The sequence below is a fragment of the Endocarpon pusillum genome (genome assembly GCF_000464535.1).
Source record: "Endocarpon pusillum Z07020 unplaced genomic scaffold scaffold242, whole genome shotgun sequence".
NCBI classification, from domain to species: domain Eukaryota; kingdom Fungi; phylum Ascomycota; class Eurotiomycetes; order Verrucariales; family Verrucariaceae; genus Endocarpon; species Endocarpon pusillum.
This window is the reverse complement of record NW_006916189.1, coordinates 30,335-47,738: the sequence shown is the minus strand read 5'-3', so window position 1 is coordinate 47,738 and position 17,404 is coordinate 30,335. Positions and strand designations below refer to the sequence as shown.

Genomic DNA, 17,404 nt, shown 5'->3' with positions numbered 1-17,404 from the left:
GCAGCCACCCAGCGTTATTGTTGATTACTTCCACCAGCTTCCCACCCCAAGCAACTGCTGGTCACTGACCTTCATGTATGGCGGCTGAGTGCGGCCTTGAGGCTTGGGCCTGGCACAGTAGCCTTGAGCTCAGGCTGCGCGAAGAAAGCTCGCGTCTCTTTGACCCAACTCAAATGGCGGCCGTTCTCTTTGTCCACCATACTGGGTTGAGCCACAACCCTGGATAGTGCATGATATAAACCGGTCGCAAGGATCTAAAATCTCCCTCTGATTGTCACGGTGTTGAGATCAGAGTTTCATCAGACGCTGTGGGATCCGACAGCTACCAAGGCAGCTCGGTGCGCTTCTGCTCTATTGAAATCTCGCACAGCTCTTGGTTTCGCACATTCCTTCTGTTTCATATGCTGGCCCCACTCAGTGGGCGGTAGTGCTTAAATTTATGCAACTGTGGAGCATGCAAGCTAGGTACCTTGACAGTGCAGTTCACAAGCAGTCCCTGAATATCCCCTACAGGATAGGCGCCGAGTCGTGCAGCGAGATAGTATAAATATGATTGCTTCTGACTTGCAAGAACCCCAGCCTTTCAAGCGTTTAAACATACCGATCAGCACGTTGACGACTCCCAAGAACCACCGACACCGCAAGGCCGCTTACATTCCCTCTTTTTATTCCCTTTCAATCAATCTTTTCTACTATGACTGACATAGCTGATCCCATGACCTCACTCCAAGACAGTGAATATGTCCAGCTTATTGATCTGATCGACAACCTCAGGTTGAGCGGTGCAGATCGATATGTGTCCCTGCCGCAGCTTGTCGTTTGCGGTGATCAATCCTCGGGTAAGAGTTCCGTCTTGGAAGCTCTATCTGGTGTGCATTTCCCTGTAAACAATGGAACATGCACTCGATTTGCAACCGAAGTTTGCCTCAGAAGGACGCCAACTGAAACTGCTTCTGCCAGTATCATCCCAGGCCCACACGCATCCGAGGCTCACAAACAGCGTTTACTTGACTATCAGGAGCGAAATCTGTCTGTTGACCAGATTCCAAGAGTTATCGAAGCAGCAAGAGTGTCCATAGGTATCTCAGATCAGCTCCAAATATCGGACGACACGTTACGACTTGATATCAGTGGACCGGACCTTCCCAATTTCACGCTCATAGATACACCGGGAATCATCCACGGCATCGATGATGCCAAGAACCAGCTGGTCGAAGGCCTCGTCTTCGACTACATGAAACGAGAGAGAAGCATCATACTTGCAGTGGTCAGTACCGAAGGGGAGGTTGAGGGGCAAAAGGTCCTGAACTTTGTCAAGAAAGTGGACCCTGAAGGGCGCAGAACCGTAGGGATTATCACCAAGCCAGATTTGATCCAGTTAGGAAGACAGCAGCAGTTCTCTAACCTGGCAAGGAATGTATTCCACACGCTTAGCAGAGGATGGCACATTGTCCGCAATCGCGATTCTGCTCGAGAGGAACCCTTCGATCAGAGCGGCCAGACTGCTGCTGAACAAAGAGCTTTCAGAGAACCACCTTGGAACGATCTTCCCCCCGCTCGACTTGGCATTCACAACTTGAGAGAGCATATGAAAAAAGTCCTCCTCGAGGAGATTCGGCAAAATCTTCCAGATGTCGTGTCTCAGATTGAGCATGAGAAAACCGCATGCGACTCAGAGTTAAAGGTTCTCGGGCCTTCCAGATCCTCTCGCGGGGAGCAGCTGCGATTTCTCCTCGATATCCAATCCAGTTTCAAGACAGTGGTTGAGGATGGAGTAGTTGGCCGATATCAGAGCAAGTACTTGAACGATAAACCGGACCAACGACTTCGAAATACGATCCGTCACCTGAATGATGCCTTTTCCCAGGCGATGGCAGATCACGGACATATGTATCACGTAACCGACATGATGCCCGCCAAAGCATCTGACTATCAAGGCGTTGAGCCACCAGAGTCGATCACCGCCGCCGACTATATTCAGCTGATTCAGAGTACGATACTTGAGGCTGGGAGGTCGCAGGAGCTCCCAAACCACTACGATACTTACCTTTCGTGCACGGTCTTCAGGATCCAGTCACAGCGATGGGAAAGACTTGCTAGGAAATACTTGAAGTCGGCCTTTGAGACAACAACCAACTTCCTATGGACCGCTCTCGAGAGCGTTACTACACCTCCAAATTCCGCTCTTATTTGGCATCGTCTGATTAAGCCCCAACTGAACAAGAGATGGGCAGCTCTTGAGCAAAAGCTTGAGGAGATATTGAAGCCATATACAGAATTTCAACCGTATTCTACACCACGAAGATATACCACAAATCTCCGACATTATCAGGAAAAATGGACTACTTTGTCTTCCTCGAGCAGCGTTGTCCGGAAAATCGAGCAGATCAACAACGGCGCTGCCTGCACAGAACTGTTGCTTGATATGCTGGCCTACTACGATAATGCATTGGCAACCTTCACAGACAACCTGATCAGCCTAGCAGTGGAAAGTTGCTTGCTCAACGGTCTACCAGAACTCATCAGCTCAAATCTGATCGCCACCATGAGCGATTCAGAGCTTTCCAAATATGCAGCAGAATCTGAAGACACGATTACAAGACGAACGTACGCTCAGCAGAAGCAGCGCACATTGCACATGTCACTGGAGATCCTACAAGATCAGTTATGGACAAGTACATCTATGAACCTCAACTCTAGGCGACCTCGAGCTTCCTTGAACGGTGAGCAAGTTGCAGGGTCTTCAAGCAACGAAGAGCTATCCAGTGTCAGGGCGGCTGCTCAAACGCACAACTCACCTCAGCTCAAACCTAGTTCGCGCACACGCAGCACGAACGGCAGCAATCCCCAGATCGCAACACCAGGAATACCTGAATCTGGGGACACAATTCTCGAGCGTAACAACATCAGCGTTCCTAATCCTCAGGCACCGTCCTGGACATCTAACACCTTCGACTTTCGATCCGAGGATGTTGTGCGATCCAGAAGCCGCAGACCTCCGGCCTCGCCTACACCCGCCACGCCATCAACGTCAGCAAGGGGATCCGAGGACTCGCTTACTCCAGGCACGGAATACTCGTCTTTGGGATCATCTCCCGGTGCCTCGAGTGGTAGGCGTGATTGGCGGAGGAGTCGTGGGCGGCTTAGCCCACAGCCGAAGGTGGTAGAACCTGTCCCGCCTGCGTTCGGGTCGGAGTCGGGTACGTGCGCTTCAGACATGTTACAACCAAGAGGATGCTGACTTCCTTCCGAGAAATCTGATTAAGCAGGCACTATGCCATGAAACTCTGAGCCGTGCGCTCAGTCACAATCTCTCGTACACACCTTATCACCGATGACTTTTTCTAGCCTATAAGAGACCTCGCTCCTTGTTCTTTGCGCGCTGGTGGAAACTCGTAATACATCTATAATATATTGATTGGTCTGTTTGGCGTTAATTGGGTATTCAACTGATTCCGTTCATCTTACACATTCCATACCATTCAATTGATCCGCTCAGCGTCCCGTGTGATCACATCTCTCACCCGTCACCAACCAACAATTCGTGAAGAACCTTTAGCTTTAAGATTGTCGGTGATGCGCCTAATGATCCAAGATTGGTGTGTTTGAAAAAAGTTGGAGCAGGCAGCAAAGAAATTAGGTTTTAACAACAACAACAACAACAACAACAACAACAACAACAACAACAACAACAACAACAACAACAACAACCAACAACAACAACAACAAAAACAACAACAACAACAACAACAACAACAACAACAACAACAACAACAACAACAGCTGTGTATCAACTGAAGACATCAAAAGTGAATGAAGATGAACTCGAAACCCCTGGGTCAGATGCTGGCGGAAAGTCTCCCAAAGGAACCTACCCAAACCATGAAGCTCTACATATGAAACTTGGTGAACTCACTACCACGATGAAGGCATCTGTTTTACTGACCATGTGCAGGTGGGAACGCTGTGTTACTGACAGAAAAGACATGGATCAAGCAGCCAGAATGCTCAGTATGAGGGATTGAAACCGACGTCTGGACTCGGGGGCTTGATGAGAATTTTCCGAGAGCGTGTTCGAGAGAACCTACGAGACCTTTTCTGCCAACTTCCGCCGCGGCGTGTGTGGTATTACGTCAGACGCATTAGACATATGCTTCTGAAGGGCATGGGAACGGTTGGATCGCAGCTAGATCCAGATCATTTGTTGGATGGGCCCAGAGGATGTCATCGTGAATGGGAAATATCACTTTGAACCCTGCGTCGTGCAGCCTTCTGACATTTTCACAGTAAAGCAAGTAGTCCGCGCCAAAGATCCATACCGTATGATGCAATTTCGCCACTTTGAATCATTTTCACCTCATCAAGAATCCGGATTTCGGCCTATCAAACAAGATCACTTTGGATGAAGACGGAGCTAGACGCCTCCAACAAACAAGATACCTCGCCTTTGGAGCTTCGGGTACGTACAACGTTAAATTTCCATTTCGTATGAGGATGACTAATATTCTCTGTAGGAAGCATCCGTGATTATGGTAGGCCAGCATATTATCAACGTGCATCATTCGCTCGTTAACGTATTGTCCAGCCATTTCAGTGATAGAAGAAAAGGCGAAATTTGTGAGGAGCAACCAGGCGATAGAGTCTAGTCTCGAAGGTGGAAGGAGGCTGAATGGTCCTGATAACTTGGCTGAACACAAAGCCTCCCGTCCAGGAGATGCTTTGCGCTGGAGAAATGATGAGATTCGCACTAAACATTCCTTTTGTATAGCAAGATGTGCTGACTGGCACGAACATACACTGACCACTTGCAAAGGCTTGGCACGAAGCCGAAAGAACGCCGGTCTGAAAGGGCTGTTGCTTTTCTACCAGCATAATGGGCGTCTATCACTCTCAAATCCAAGGCTGGTAAACGGGGTCGCAACCACTCCGAGGCTTTCTGAGTTGAATTTGATGGTGGAAGCAGCTCCCTTTATAATCATCTCCATTAAGCATCAGGCTCACCTCTTCGCCTTGAGGCTCGAACTATTTAATACGTCTAAGATCTCCTTACCCAAACTGTAGATAACGTAGCTCGGAAATACAAGCCAGGCGCCGTTGGGAATGATCCAAAATGGGACTAAGGTGAGGAAATCGTTGTGCCCAATGTTGGCGAACCCGGAGTAATACTCATTCAACCCTGGTGTTAGTTAGTATATGCTTCCGAACCATTGCAGAATCGGGCAAGCTGAACTCACAATACAACACTGTCTTACTAAGCGTCATTACCGCCCCGGAGAAGACCAGAAGCACTGCCACACCCCCATTCTCCACGATTTTTCTCCTCCCCTCCTCACTCGCACCAACAAACCAAGCTATGTCTTTCCTCTGTCCAGCTCCATGGGGTGCCCTCGCCCTCGCCCACAAGACCCAGAGATAATACCCATAAAACACGGTCTCGACAGCATTCAAGCTCGCCTGCGCCGCCGTAAACCCTTCGCGCTCATTCCATGCCGGCCACCCATACACATAATCTATTGTTCCATACAGCGCATAAGGCGTCCAAATTGGGGAGTGAAACTTGCCTCCCGGCATGGTGTGCGGGCGAAAGAAGACGTAGAGGGTATCCCAGAGGACAAGAGGGAGAGAGAAGAGGAGCCATAGCGTTAGCGAGTATGGGGCTTGATGGACGTAGCCGGAAGCAGTCGACTGGGGGTGAGATTTGGAGGTGGAGCGAGGCGATTGAGATTGCTTGGTCATGGGGAATGAAGGTTTGGATGGGGAGCTGACGGGTGAGCTGCTATTCGGATCAGGGAAATCCCCGTCAGGGTGTCGGCGAGTTGCCACCATCTTTCGAAGGCGGAATAAGCAGTCACGAGGATGAAGGCAGCTGTTATGTGCGGATCCGGAGACAACCTTGAAGTGGGCGGGACGAGGGAAATTATCCATCTAAGCGCGGTGCTTAAGCGCGGGGACAGGATGGCAAGACTATTCACCATTGGCCAGAGAGAGGAGCCAAACGTGAGAAAGAGGAGGGATGATAAGTAATAATTCAGGATCAAGAGCACACCTCTCTAATCGGGCAAGCTTGAAGGTATGGATGGTATGGGCCTCCAGGCCCATCTCCAGGGCTGATTGACCAACCATAAGGCAGAAAGTGCATACTTCTGACACGTGAAGTGTGGCCCCGGACGTGTTCTGGCAGTTCAATACTCCGTGCCCATCCATAATTACACACATTGAGCACATAGCTCAAATTAACCTCGTTCCTGGCAGGGAAGGATCCCGAATCAGCACCTGTATGTATCCTAGCCCGTACTACAATGTACTTAACGTATATTGAGTGCTGCGAGCTAAGTAGACTCCAACTTTGAACACCAGGATCCTCTGATTGGTTGGAGCGTACTTCCGCCACCACCACTTGAACGTTCCTGCTACTTCCTGTGAAGAAGTGAAACTGTAGCTACAACTTTGAACACCAGGATCCTCTGATTGGTTGGAACGTACTTCCGCCACCACCACTGGATAGTTCCTGCTACTTCCTGGCGTAGCCGGGAAATGGGGAAGAAGTGAAACTGTAGCTACTGCATAGGCGCAAACGAGTTGCAGCTTAGGTAGCTTACTTCGTTAATTCGATCTTACGTAGCCCATTAAAGCCTTTGCTCAATTGGGTCTTGTCGAGGGTTGGCCTGCGTGAATCCGTCGCTGTTCTCTATCTAAATCTGTAACTTAGATATTGTCCATTTACGGAGTATGATGAAAAGAGTTGGGTCAGTACGGGGTATGATAGGACTTGATTGATAGTACGCTTTAGCAGTGACGTATGTGAACTCGCCGTTATGATTTGGATGCATGGCATTCACAGGGGCACTTCTCAGGCACCACTGTGCGTTTATCGGATTGACAGAATGCCCATCCCTCTGGCATCTGATTGTTCGATCTCCAGGGTCCATCGGTCCGCACTACGTACTACGGCTACAGGCATAATGTTGGTAGCTTGCAAGCTAGTAATTTTGCGTAGTTACGTACTCATCTCATTGAACTCATGCCCAAAGAGTATTAGCTTTTATCACGTGATAAAACTCAATCAATTTCAGTGGACAATCTGTTGTCAAACTTTCTGATAGCCAATCAATCCAAGGTTGCGCTGTATTCAGAACTAGCTACTACTAGCACTGTATTGACAACCATTATGCCTTGTAGCCGTAGTAAGTGTCCTGTACGTAGTAGTATTGTGGGGCTGGATATGCCGATCCCCAAGACTGGCTGCAGAACACGGGGACATTTGCCCCCCAGAACATTCCAGACCACACCAATGATCCAATGGCCAATGACTCGTGGCATCTGCCTCTCCGCGCAATGTGGGTGGAAAGCCACAGTTCCCACGTTCATGTTGCAATCCTCAGCCCACTCCGCATCCCCCCCCTTGGCAGAATTTGCGATATCCGAAAATCACCCTGGTAAAAAAACATTCGTGATCGCCTGCTCCATGCGCTCTGTCCAGACGGCGCTTTCCCCACAGATGATTTGCTTTACTAAAGATCAGACAACAAGCACTGGACAATCCAGCAGCTGCTTGCTTGAGGTCATCCACAACACAGGCTACCTCTTGAATAATTTAGATGACAGCAGAGTCCAAGACCTGACTGCTGGTTGATCTCGAGCGCTGTACTTCCATGCAATCTGCATCTTCGTGATGTCGGAGCAAAGCTCTAGGAAAGATTCTGACGAATCTGGACAACGACATTCTTCTAACCGTCAGCCGTCCGAAGGCGCCTCGCAGACCTCAAATGAACCAAACCAACCCTCAGAACCTGCTCGTCACTCCTCCGGTCTCCTTTCACAGCCACCCGCTGGCCCGGCGTTTCGTGTGCCCAAGTCTCCGATGGATCGTCCACCAGCGAAGGCGCCCAAGGTGGCAATACCAAGGTTACCAAACAAAGGGGATTCAGCAGCTGGAGGTGGCATAAAGTCGGGTGGTCGACATCGGGTAATGCATGCTTGCGAGCCGTGCAGATCACGGAAGACGAAGTGCTCAGGAGAAAAGCCTGCTTGCAGGCACTGTCAGGATTTCAAAGTCAATTGTGTCTATGCAGATGGAAAGAGAGATAGGGCCAAAAAGTAATACCGAAGAACACCCACATGATGTTCTATACTTACTTTGATAGAGCTTTTGGGAGCCTAGCAGAGAAGTTCGCTGATTTTGAAGCCACGTTGAAAGACTTGAGCTCCAGGGTTTGCGAAGAAGATGCCATTTTGATCAAGACACTTCTCGATAAGGTATGCAGCCGGTATGATTCTTGTCATCTGTTTCGCTTCTAATCTACCAGCAGGATGTCGTCTCCACCTATGGTGATTCGCCGGGTGCTCGTGACGCGTCGCGAGAAGTTGACGGTGTGTCTGAAGCTTCTGGGGAAGAATCGGACGCTTCTGCCGGGGTAGGCTCTACAGGTGCTGTGGACAGGATTGAGGAAGACTTCAACCGTAATGAAGAAGCTCGTACAACAGGCTTCATGGGCAAAAACTCGGAAGTCACCTGGCTTCAAAAATTGCGACAAGAGACTAAATTCGGTTCCCCGACAGACCGTGATTCGGAGACAGAGTTTAGGAAGAAAACAGGAGGTGCATCCCCACTCTTTTCACATTACTCGCCCGCAAGCGAACATAGAAAAACCATGCCTGACGCCTGTGAAGGGTTTTCCGTACATGATTCGAGCTATCACCTCGATGATTTTTCGATATCCATGCCGGAAGCGATCGACCGGTTTGAGATCCCTCCTCGAGAGACCGCGGATCTGCTCTTCAACGCTTACCTTGAATCGGTTCACCCCACATTTCCTATCATCGGCAAGATAACCTTTTCTTCTCAGTATAGGAAGTTCATGGAGGGTACCTCTGTCAGTCCCGGTGAGAGATGGCTTGCCATCTTGAACATGATATTCGCGATAGGGGCAAAGTATGCCCACCTGGTTCAAGCGGGCTGGAGAGGAGATGAGCGGGACCACCTTCTTTACTTCTCCCGGGCCAGGTTGCTGAGCATGAACGGCAACACCTTGTTCAACCATCCAGACCTCCAGCAAGTCCAGGTTTCGGGATTGATAGCATTTTATCTTGTGGCTACAAGCCAGATAAATAGGTAGGATGACCACTCAAAAATTGGTGTTTGCACGCTGACAGTTCCAGGGCATGGACAATCGGTGGCACTGCTGTACGTGCGGCCATCGCGCTTGGGCTCAACATGCGAAATGAGTCAGTTCGAACACCTGACACATCCAAAGAAATTAGATATCGCGTCTGGTGGTCCCTCTACGGCTTAGAACACCTACTGAGTATGATGACCGGCCGTCCTACGGGTCTCTCTGATGAGGCGTGCACCACTCCTCTTCCCGCTCCAGTGGACGAAGACGCTTTTCAGAGCCAGCAGGCTCTGAGCTTGTTATGTTCCGACATGCAAAGGAATGCCAGGTATCCGGGATTACTCTACCGATCACCAAACACTTCTGGTACAACCACCTCGTTGCCAGACAGATCCCGTTCAAGTTCGAAACCAAGCAGCGTCTCAAGATCGCCCTCTGCCCCGCAGCATTTCGACCTCGAGTGGGCGAGGAATGTGCCGCCCAGTACATCTTTGTACTTTCTTCATCATATCCTGTTGACCAAGATTTCTCAATCTGCTCTCAACAAGCTCTATACGCCTGAAGCGATGCAAACGAGTTGGTCACAAATTCAAACGGTTATCTCTGACCACGATCGGAGGATCGCCCAGTGGCATAGTAATCTGCCCAGTATACTCGATTTCAAGCGAAAGCAACGCGACCAGAATTATCTTCACCTGCGTATGTGTCTAGGTTTCCTCTATTATGGCACTCGGATTATTGTGCATCGTCCTTGTCTATGCCGATTGGACCGCAAATTGCCGAACCAGTCGGCTAAATCCCAAAGCTTCAACCGTGCCTCGGCAGCTAGCTGCATCGAGGCCGCACGCGAGATGCTGCAAATGCTCCCGGAGGAGCCGAATGCAGTAGGTCTCAATCGGATCGGCCCATGGTGTTGCCTACTCCACTATCTCATGCAAGCCACGGTTGTTCTCTTGTTGGAATTGTCTCTTCGTTCCTGCCATATGCCGGAAGATGCCGAAGACATATTCGGGGCCACCAAAAAAGCAGTGCGATGGCTGTACAGTCTGGGCGAAGACAGCTACAGTGCCCGGAGGGCTTGGGCTCTTTGCAACGAAATGTTTCGAGAAGCTGCGCCCAAGATCGGCAGAGAAGTGGACAACCTTCCGGAGCAGCCGCCCGGCCCTCTCGATCAACCTTCTTACAGTAATCCTCGCAGTGCAGAATCGGAGCACTCGCCGGCAATGGGCGGTCCTATGCTGATGCCAAATATACTCCAATCTGGGGAGAACTTTACCGTGACGCAGTCGGACCTAGCGAACATGGCGGCGTTCGCTGGCTACGATGAATATATCTTATACCCTGGGGGTGAACGATCAACGTCCTTTTTCCCGACTGCCGCCGAGATGGAGTTCATCTATAGTGAACCACCCCAGCAAGACGGCGATACTGATCACTGCGATGGTGTATGAAGGAAGACTAGGTGGTGATCTCGGCAGTGCAGCATTTGCTTGACTATGACATGTTATGGAGGGCAGCACTTTCAGGGCTGGTGTGCACGTGCCTCTTGGAAGCATTCTGTGAGCGGGTCTGCATTCCCCTTTTCATCCCTCAAAAACAATGAATAATGCGGCTGATTGTGGTTTGCCCCTCCTGGGCTTCGGTCTTTTTGCCTGCATCCCCATTTGATCGTCGTACGCTGGGCCTCCCACCATTGCAGTCATCATATTTTGTTGCCATGGACTTCCTCCGTCCTTTGTCGCTAGTCCTTGCAGTCATTCTCTCGCTTGTCGCCGCACACCCCGGTCATGACCCGCATCATGGTGCAGACCATTTTGACGCGCCAGGACGTGAAAGGGGAGCTCCCTTTGCGGGAATTGAGCCACTGTCGACGCCTGCCGGGTCGACAGTCGTGACGAGCACCAGAACATCATCCGGGTCAACAACCAGGCAACCAACAGGGCCTACCACATACATCTCTCTCGGTACCAGCTCGATCGGACCGATCCCTGTTACCATCATTCCTGTGCCGATTGCAACCATATGCTCGCGTGCTATGAATATGAACCCTGTCGTCTCAGATTCCCTTCGTAGCTCTTCTTCCGCTCTACTCGACTCGGATATCGAACCAAGGCTGCCAGCTGCGGCTACGGCGCTGTTAAGGTTGAACTCTACCGGAGGGAGCCAGATGTCCGCTCCAATTCCCACTTTCACAGCCTATGATGGCCGAGGTTGCTCCACACTTTATACCCGAACCTCCTCTGCCATATGCTCAACCGTTCTTTCGGGATTTGGCTCTATCCCAGCTCCGGTAACGGATTGCGAACAATCTGTCACGTTCTCAACCTCGACGGGAAGTGTGCCAATGCCGACCACAGCGACTACCAATAACTCTACACAGCAGAGTGACGCAACGGGATCACGACTGGCGTATTTCGTCGCGGCTTGGTACGATCTCACCGACGGACAGGTGCCAACTAGAGTGCTGGTCAGAGACTGTATACATGAGAAGAGTGGAGAGGCCTGCAATACGGCGGCGGAGTCATGGAGCGTGGTCAATCAGACGACTTCTGTAGAGATTACAAAAAGTTTAGCTTTCGAAGGACCGGTCACTGGAGTGAGTCTTAACATGAGTGGTGACAGGAGAAATACTGACATGTCATGCCCAGCCAGCATTAGTGAGCCTTGGGGGAGGCCTCTTTACCACACACGTGCCGGCGTCTACCACGGCTGTGCTATCCATTCATACCAACATCACAACCGCCACCCCAACGGTCGTTCCATCCCTGTCAAGATCGGTCATTGGAGGCAGTATACCTCCTTTCATTGGTCTGACTTCCACAGCGGCGGGCGCGTTGGCCGCTACTCACACCGTCGTGCTCGAGGCAGTGTCCCATACCACAGTGACAGTATTCCAGACTCTTACCAGCACCATCAGGCACGCAATGACAGCCAAACGGAATACGGCGGTCTCTGGGCAAAGTAGCTAGCGGAGGGAGGTGTACGCTTTCCAAGTCGTTCATCACTTCCAATTACTGGCTGTGCTCCTTGGGTGATGCTGGCCATTTGCAGAGCGAGTAGTCCTCCATACATGTACCTTGTCGATGGCGGAGAGAGAAGAGTTGAGATATGCCTTGCGTGGTGGCTGCGTGCTCTGTAAACCCGTAAAACTGCGCTGCCAGTTACTATCGTCGTACGTACTCGAGTAATATGACGACTGCACTGGTTGGAAGCTGACAAGGCACGCCAGCCGCCGAGGTCACGTGATCGACCAGTCCTGCTTCCATCTGCCTCCATCTGCCTTTGCCACTTTGGACGGCCGAAGATTGTACCATTACCCTTACCCGTAACCGTACCCGTACCCGTACCCTTTCTACTACGGGGGGAGGCATAAGTATTCGTAGCACGGTACTAGTAGCAACTAGTTCTGCTACAGCGCCACATTAATGTCTACGTAGGAAAAGCTTCTTACGCTTTTTTCCACAGTGGTTGGCTAAAGGAGTACCTAAGTTAACCTTTATTTTTGTGACCCATTTCCAGACAAAGATACTAGGGCCATACTACGAATACTTATGCCTCCCCCAATAGTAGAAGAAACAAGCGCCGAATTGTGAATTGTTTCGTCCAAACAAACATCTTCGAAGCGCGTGATTCCTACGTGCTACGTATGAGCCTCGCAACCGAGGTGTGCTGTCATTCCGTCATCGCCAATTTCTCTTGATGATGGTCCCGGTGGATACTTTTGCCCATTTCTTTCGCTCCACACCAATCTTATTCATCCTGGAAATCAACTGTAGGACAGCTTTTCCGCTGCAGCTTGCGGTTGGAGGCAGCCACTCACCAGCCTTGCTCAACTTTAGCCTCTCCATCCTCGTGGCTGCTTAACATCCGGCCAACTTACGTAGTCGGCTATCCAACCTACGTAGCAGGCTATCCAACCTAGATTGTCCCATTTGCTAACGCCCACCAATTTCCCCTCTGACCACTCGATTACCCGCCCCACTGAACCAGAACTTCCAGGCACACTGGCACACTGGCACACTGGCACACCTCCAGAACCACGAATCTTCAGGGAGCATACTCTTCATCCTCGAGGATCACCTTGCAAACATGCAATTATCGTCGCGTTGACCGAACCAAATGCAGGCTGCTGATCCATCCGTTCATTCGAGGCGCCTTCTCCCCTTCCAAGTGACTACGCAATCAGCACTGGATATCCAGTGCTGACTGGCGCTACCCCTTCAAGATGCTCCGACCAGCGACACCGCTCACCATCTTACTTCTCGCATCGTTCATTCTTCTCTTGCTTTCTGTTTTATCGACACCCATTATCAAAGGCGTACCAATTGCGAATTTCAAAGACGTCAACTTTGGCGTGTTTGGATATTGTACCCCAGAGGACTGCTCGGGTCCTCGCATCGGGTACAACACAGGTATTGTTGGATATCTCCAAGCCCATCACGCTCATACTGATTGGCACAGATGACTTATTTGGTACAAGCAAGGGCGCCACCGACTTCAGCCTCCCTTCAGCCGCTCGCCACTCCCTCTCTGCTCTCCTTGTCGTTCACCCTATAGCTGCGCTGTTCAACTTGGTATGTCTCGGCCTCGCCGGAGCTGCGCATCTGCACTCTCCATCACACTCTGCACGATATCTCCTCGCGCTCCTCATTCTCCTGCTTCCGACTCTTCTCGTCACCCTCTTGGCTTTTCTGGTGGATATCTTGCTCTTCGTGCCCCATCTACAGTGGGGAGGATGGATCGTGTTGGCTTCGACCATTCTGATAACAGCTTCGGGCGTGGTCACTTGCGCAATGAGACGCACCCTGGTCAGTCGGAAAGCAAGGAAAAAGAGGATTGCCGAGAACGCCGAGATGAGTGGGGAGAACTTCTACAACCGACAGAATTCGATGAAAGTGGACGCTACAAGCCAGCGAACCAGCGATGAGCCCAAGCCTCCCTTGGTGAACGGAGCGCCAGGCTCAGACACCCTGCCAACGTTTGTTACATACAACAAAGAGCATGGTATCTCTGTGGAGAGGTTTGATTTGGGCCAGAGAACCCCATCAACCAAGATGAATGGTGGCCCAGTGGGATACAGGGGGAGCAATGGTGACGCTCTCGGCCCAGTCCGATCACGAAGCCAGGATCAATACAAGGGCGCGAGAGACGACTTCGAAAGCTCGCTTCCATCATCTGGTGTTATGGATGCTGCTCCACCAAATCTCAGCAGGGGGCCGTCAGACCCAGATCTGAGGCAAAGACCCTCAAGGGATCGCATGGACGGAACACCTGGCGGTCCTCGTGGTGGATTTGGATACGGAGGGCCCAGAGGGAGAGGTGGCTACCCATTACGAGGAAGCTACGGTCCACCTCGGGGTGGCATGGGAGGACCACGCGGAGGGCCCAACCATGCCATGAGCAGAGGTGGATACCATGATGGGCGGGGCAGTCATTATAATAGCCAGATGCGAGGTGGTGCGATGGCCGCTGGGGTTGGTCCCGGACCAGCAGCAGGCGCCTTGATGGGAAGACCTCAACAAGGACCGCCACCTGGATATCCTCCCCAGGGCCAGAGGTTTTCACCAGAAGGATATGGCTCACAAGAGAACCTACGCCGATTTCCTTCGCAAGGGTATGGAGCACCAGGCGATCTACAACAGCAGCAATATTCTGGGGTTCAAATGCGGAGACCGTCTCCTGGACCAACACCTCCGCTACCACAAGATGCCCCATTTGTCGGACAGGCGGTTGAGATGAATGCGGCAACGGGAAGGATCTCGCAAGCAGCTTCTAGACCACAGGATGGGGAGATGGTTCACGACACAGTGACGATGCGCCCAGGTCAGCCAAGTCCAGGCAATCAGTACAGCTCGCCTGAAGGACCGAGGTCACCATCAAACACAGGGGAACCTACAGGTCCGACCAGCCCTAGCAGCATGTACAGCCATGCTCCCGAGTAAGTAATACCATCTACATCTCGATGCTCATTTTCTTACTAATGTTCGAACAGGGGTTACGTTCCTCCCCGCGCCGCATGGACAAAAAACAGCCGAACCCACAGTCCCCAACGCAGCCTTAGTCGTCCAGGCCCCAGCCCTGCCGGGGTCTCCTCCGGATCCTCCTCTTCCAACGTAAACTCCAACTCCAGTTCCGGCCGTGTTCCTGTCCACAATCCAACCCACCGCCGCACCTCATCTCACTATTACGAGGATGTCGACCCTCGCTTCTCAGAGGTCCATATCAACGCTACCCCTCCACCCGATCAAGAACCAACCCTCCCCATCTCTCTCCTCCCCGGAGGCCCTTCTGCTTCACACCGGCAACTTGCTCCACCCTCTGGAGCAGGCTTACTCCAACCAAACCCCTCCGACGAGAATCTTCAAGATGGCACCCGATCGCCAACTGGAAGCGAGATATCGCATTTCACGTCTGTGAGCCAACGCGGCGTGAATCCTAGTTGGAGACCTGGTAGCGAGGATATAAGAGGCATGCCTAGCGGTCCGTCGGGACCGCCATCGGCCATGAGGAGGCCCATGCCTGCTAACGCTGGCTATGGAGGTTCCACGAGGGAGAACAGAGATGTACTCTTGCAGGGAAATCCGGATTTCGAGATTCCAGGCATGAGACCTCCTGGTAGAGCAGGACCCCACGCCGGTGGCGTGGGAAGAGTACCCATGCAGAGGCCACCACCGGATATGGATATGAATGGACCGGTCAACGGCCTAACTAGCACGGGGAGGTATCCTCACCCTTGATTGGAGTTGCACGACTCGATTCGGTCAGACGACTGGGAAAACCGCTTCTACAGTAGCGCCGCTGGGTTTGGCGCGCATGCACCATACGTCTTCAGTCCGATGTGGGGTTTGGTACCAGGATTTTCAGCCGTCGACATGGATTTTTGAGCAGTCGAGGTTGGGTCAACGCAACTATGTTGGTTTTATCAAGTTGTCCTCTTGACCATCGACTGGACGGGGGCACGCATTTTTTTCATCTTTGAAGCCTATGAATCGTGGCTTTCAGCGGTATAAGTCATTTTAATTGGGTTTAATCTGATGATAACTACTAATGGATGACGATGATGAAAAAGGGAGGATTTCATACAGATGAACATATGTACATACAAGCATGCAAATATGCGTGTTCAGTTCTCTTATGTGGGTGTATGTGTGCTGCTGCGTTGGATGCCCATTGCTCCTCACAGAGAGGGAGAGGGAGAGGGAGAGGGAGAGGGACAAAAAAGTAGGAAAGTTTTCTGTCTGGTTATATATACCTTGTGACGACGATCGAGGAGGTGTTGTTGAGGAGTGGGTGGGAGGGATTGCATAGATGGATGCTTTGGTTGGTAAATCGGTGGATGTATATACCTATGTACGGAGTACCTATCCATTTTTGTGTGTGTGTGTGCTGTGTACACGGTATGTACATGGTATGTACATGGTAGTAAGTAGTACTTAGCTTTTGACTCAACGAGTCTACGAGTAAGTTTACAAGAAGAAAAATGTTAGTCAACTGGTGCCGGTGTCTGTCAGTCCCTGAGCGGGATTTTTCATTTCATCTCTTCGTTGGGGGGGGGGGTTCTTCTAATGAGAGAGAGTGTGTGTGTGTGTGTTTTGGTTTGGTTTATGTTTGGTTTATGTTTGCTTGGGTGTAGGGCGTATAAGTATGGGGATTGAAGATTCAAAGGATGGAGGGATAGATGGAAGGATGCACAAGTGGATGGGTGGATGATGGGTTGTTTGACTGAGAATCTTAGATGATTGGGGATGGGATGGGATGATTGGTTTTTTTTCTTTACTTGATTTCTGCGCAAGACAATAGTAGAGGGAGGGAGAGCGTACAGAGTCGTGCATCAAAAGTCTTCGATCGATATACGCTGACAAGCATCCTACGTAAGTAAAAGCTAGCTTCTCTTGTCCTAGCGTACTGCTGGTAGTAGTTAGGCGGTGGTGGCGTAAGGATGGTCAGAGAGGGCGGATGATTGAGCCTTAGCTGACATGGGCCTGTAAAGCCACGTCAGATTATCAGTTAAGTGCATTTTTCTACGCACCGCTAAAGCTTAGATCGAGTGTGCTAGTGACGCTCGGAATTTAGCGTATATTGAAGACTTTTGATGCACTGTCAGAAAGGGGAGAGACAGGGAGGTTTTTTTTTCTCTTGGCGGACAGTCCGTCAGTCAGTCCGTTAGTTGGGTAGAAGGTTTATGATTGTTCTATTTCCTAGTTGGGGTAGACTAGGGGGGGAAGGGATCTGGCTGTCTTGCTATCATTTCTATGATGATGATGATTTCGCATGCTCGGTGTTGGTACTAG

At 51.0% G+C, this 17,404-nt stretch overlaps 5 protein-coding genes across 5 annotated transcripts; 4 read left to right on the top strand and 1 right to left on the bottom strand.

Moving 5' to 3' along the window:
* Positions 1-694: 694 nt before the first annotated feature.
* EPUS_05678 (uncharacterized protein) lies at positions 695-3,798 on the top strand (the record flags this gene model as incomplete). Its single annotated transcript, XM_007803510.1, has 2 exons — positions 695-3,200; positions 3,641-3,798. 2 exons carry the CDS (start codon positions 695-697, stop codon positions 3,796-3,798), a joined length of 2,664 nt encoding a protein of 887 aa, XP_007801701.1.
* Positions 3,799-4,997: 1,199 nt separating this feature from the next.
* EPUS_05677 (uncharacterized protein) lies at positions 4,998-5,826 on the bottom strand (the record flags this gene model as incomplete). The annotated part of the gene is made up of 2 exons (XM_007803509.1): positions 4,998-5,176; positions 5,235-5,826. The coding sequence occupies 2 exons, from the start codon at positions 5,824-5,826 to the stop codon at positions 4,998-5,000; spliced, it is 771 nt and encodes a 256-aa protein (XP_007801700.1).
* Positions 5,827-7,672: 1,846 nt separating this feature from the next.
* On the top strand, positions 7,673-10,564 carry EPUS_05676 (uncharacterized protein; the record flags this gene model as incomplete). Its single annotated transcript, XM_007803508.1, has 4 exons — positions 7,673-8,097; positions 8,145-8,256; positions 8,310-9,112; positions 9,160-10,564. 4 exons carry the CDS (start codon positions 7,673-7,675, stop codon positions 10,562-10,564), a joined length of 2,745 nt encoding a protein of 914 aa, XP_007801699.1.
* A 266-nt stretch (positions 10,565-10,830) lies between these two features.
* EPUS_05675 (uncharacterized protein) lies at positions 10,831-12,082 on the top strand (the record flags this gene model as incomplete). The annotated part of the gene is made up of 2 exons (XM_007803507.1): positions 10,831-11,709; positions 11,762-12,082. The coding sequence occupies 2 exons, from the start codon at positions 10,831-10,833 to the stop codon at positions 12,080-12,082; spliced, it is 1,200 nt and encodes a 399-aa protein (XP_007801698.1).
* A 1,256-nt stretch (positions 12,083-13,338) lies between these two features.
* On the top strand, positions 13,339-15,850 carry EPUS_05674 (uncharacterized protein; the record flags this gene model as incomplete). Its single annotated transcript, XM_007803506.1, has 3 exons — positions 13,339-13,525; positions 13,575-15,051; positions 15,106-15,850. The coding sequence occupies 3 exons, from the start codon at positions 13,339-13,341 to the stop codon at positions 15,848-15,850; spliced, it is 2,409 nt and encodes an 802-aa protein (XP_007801697.1).
* Positions 15,851-17,404: the final 1,554 nt, after the last annotated feature.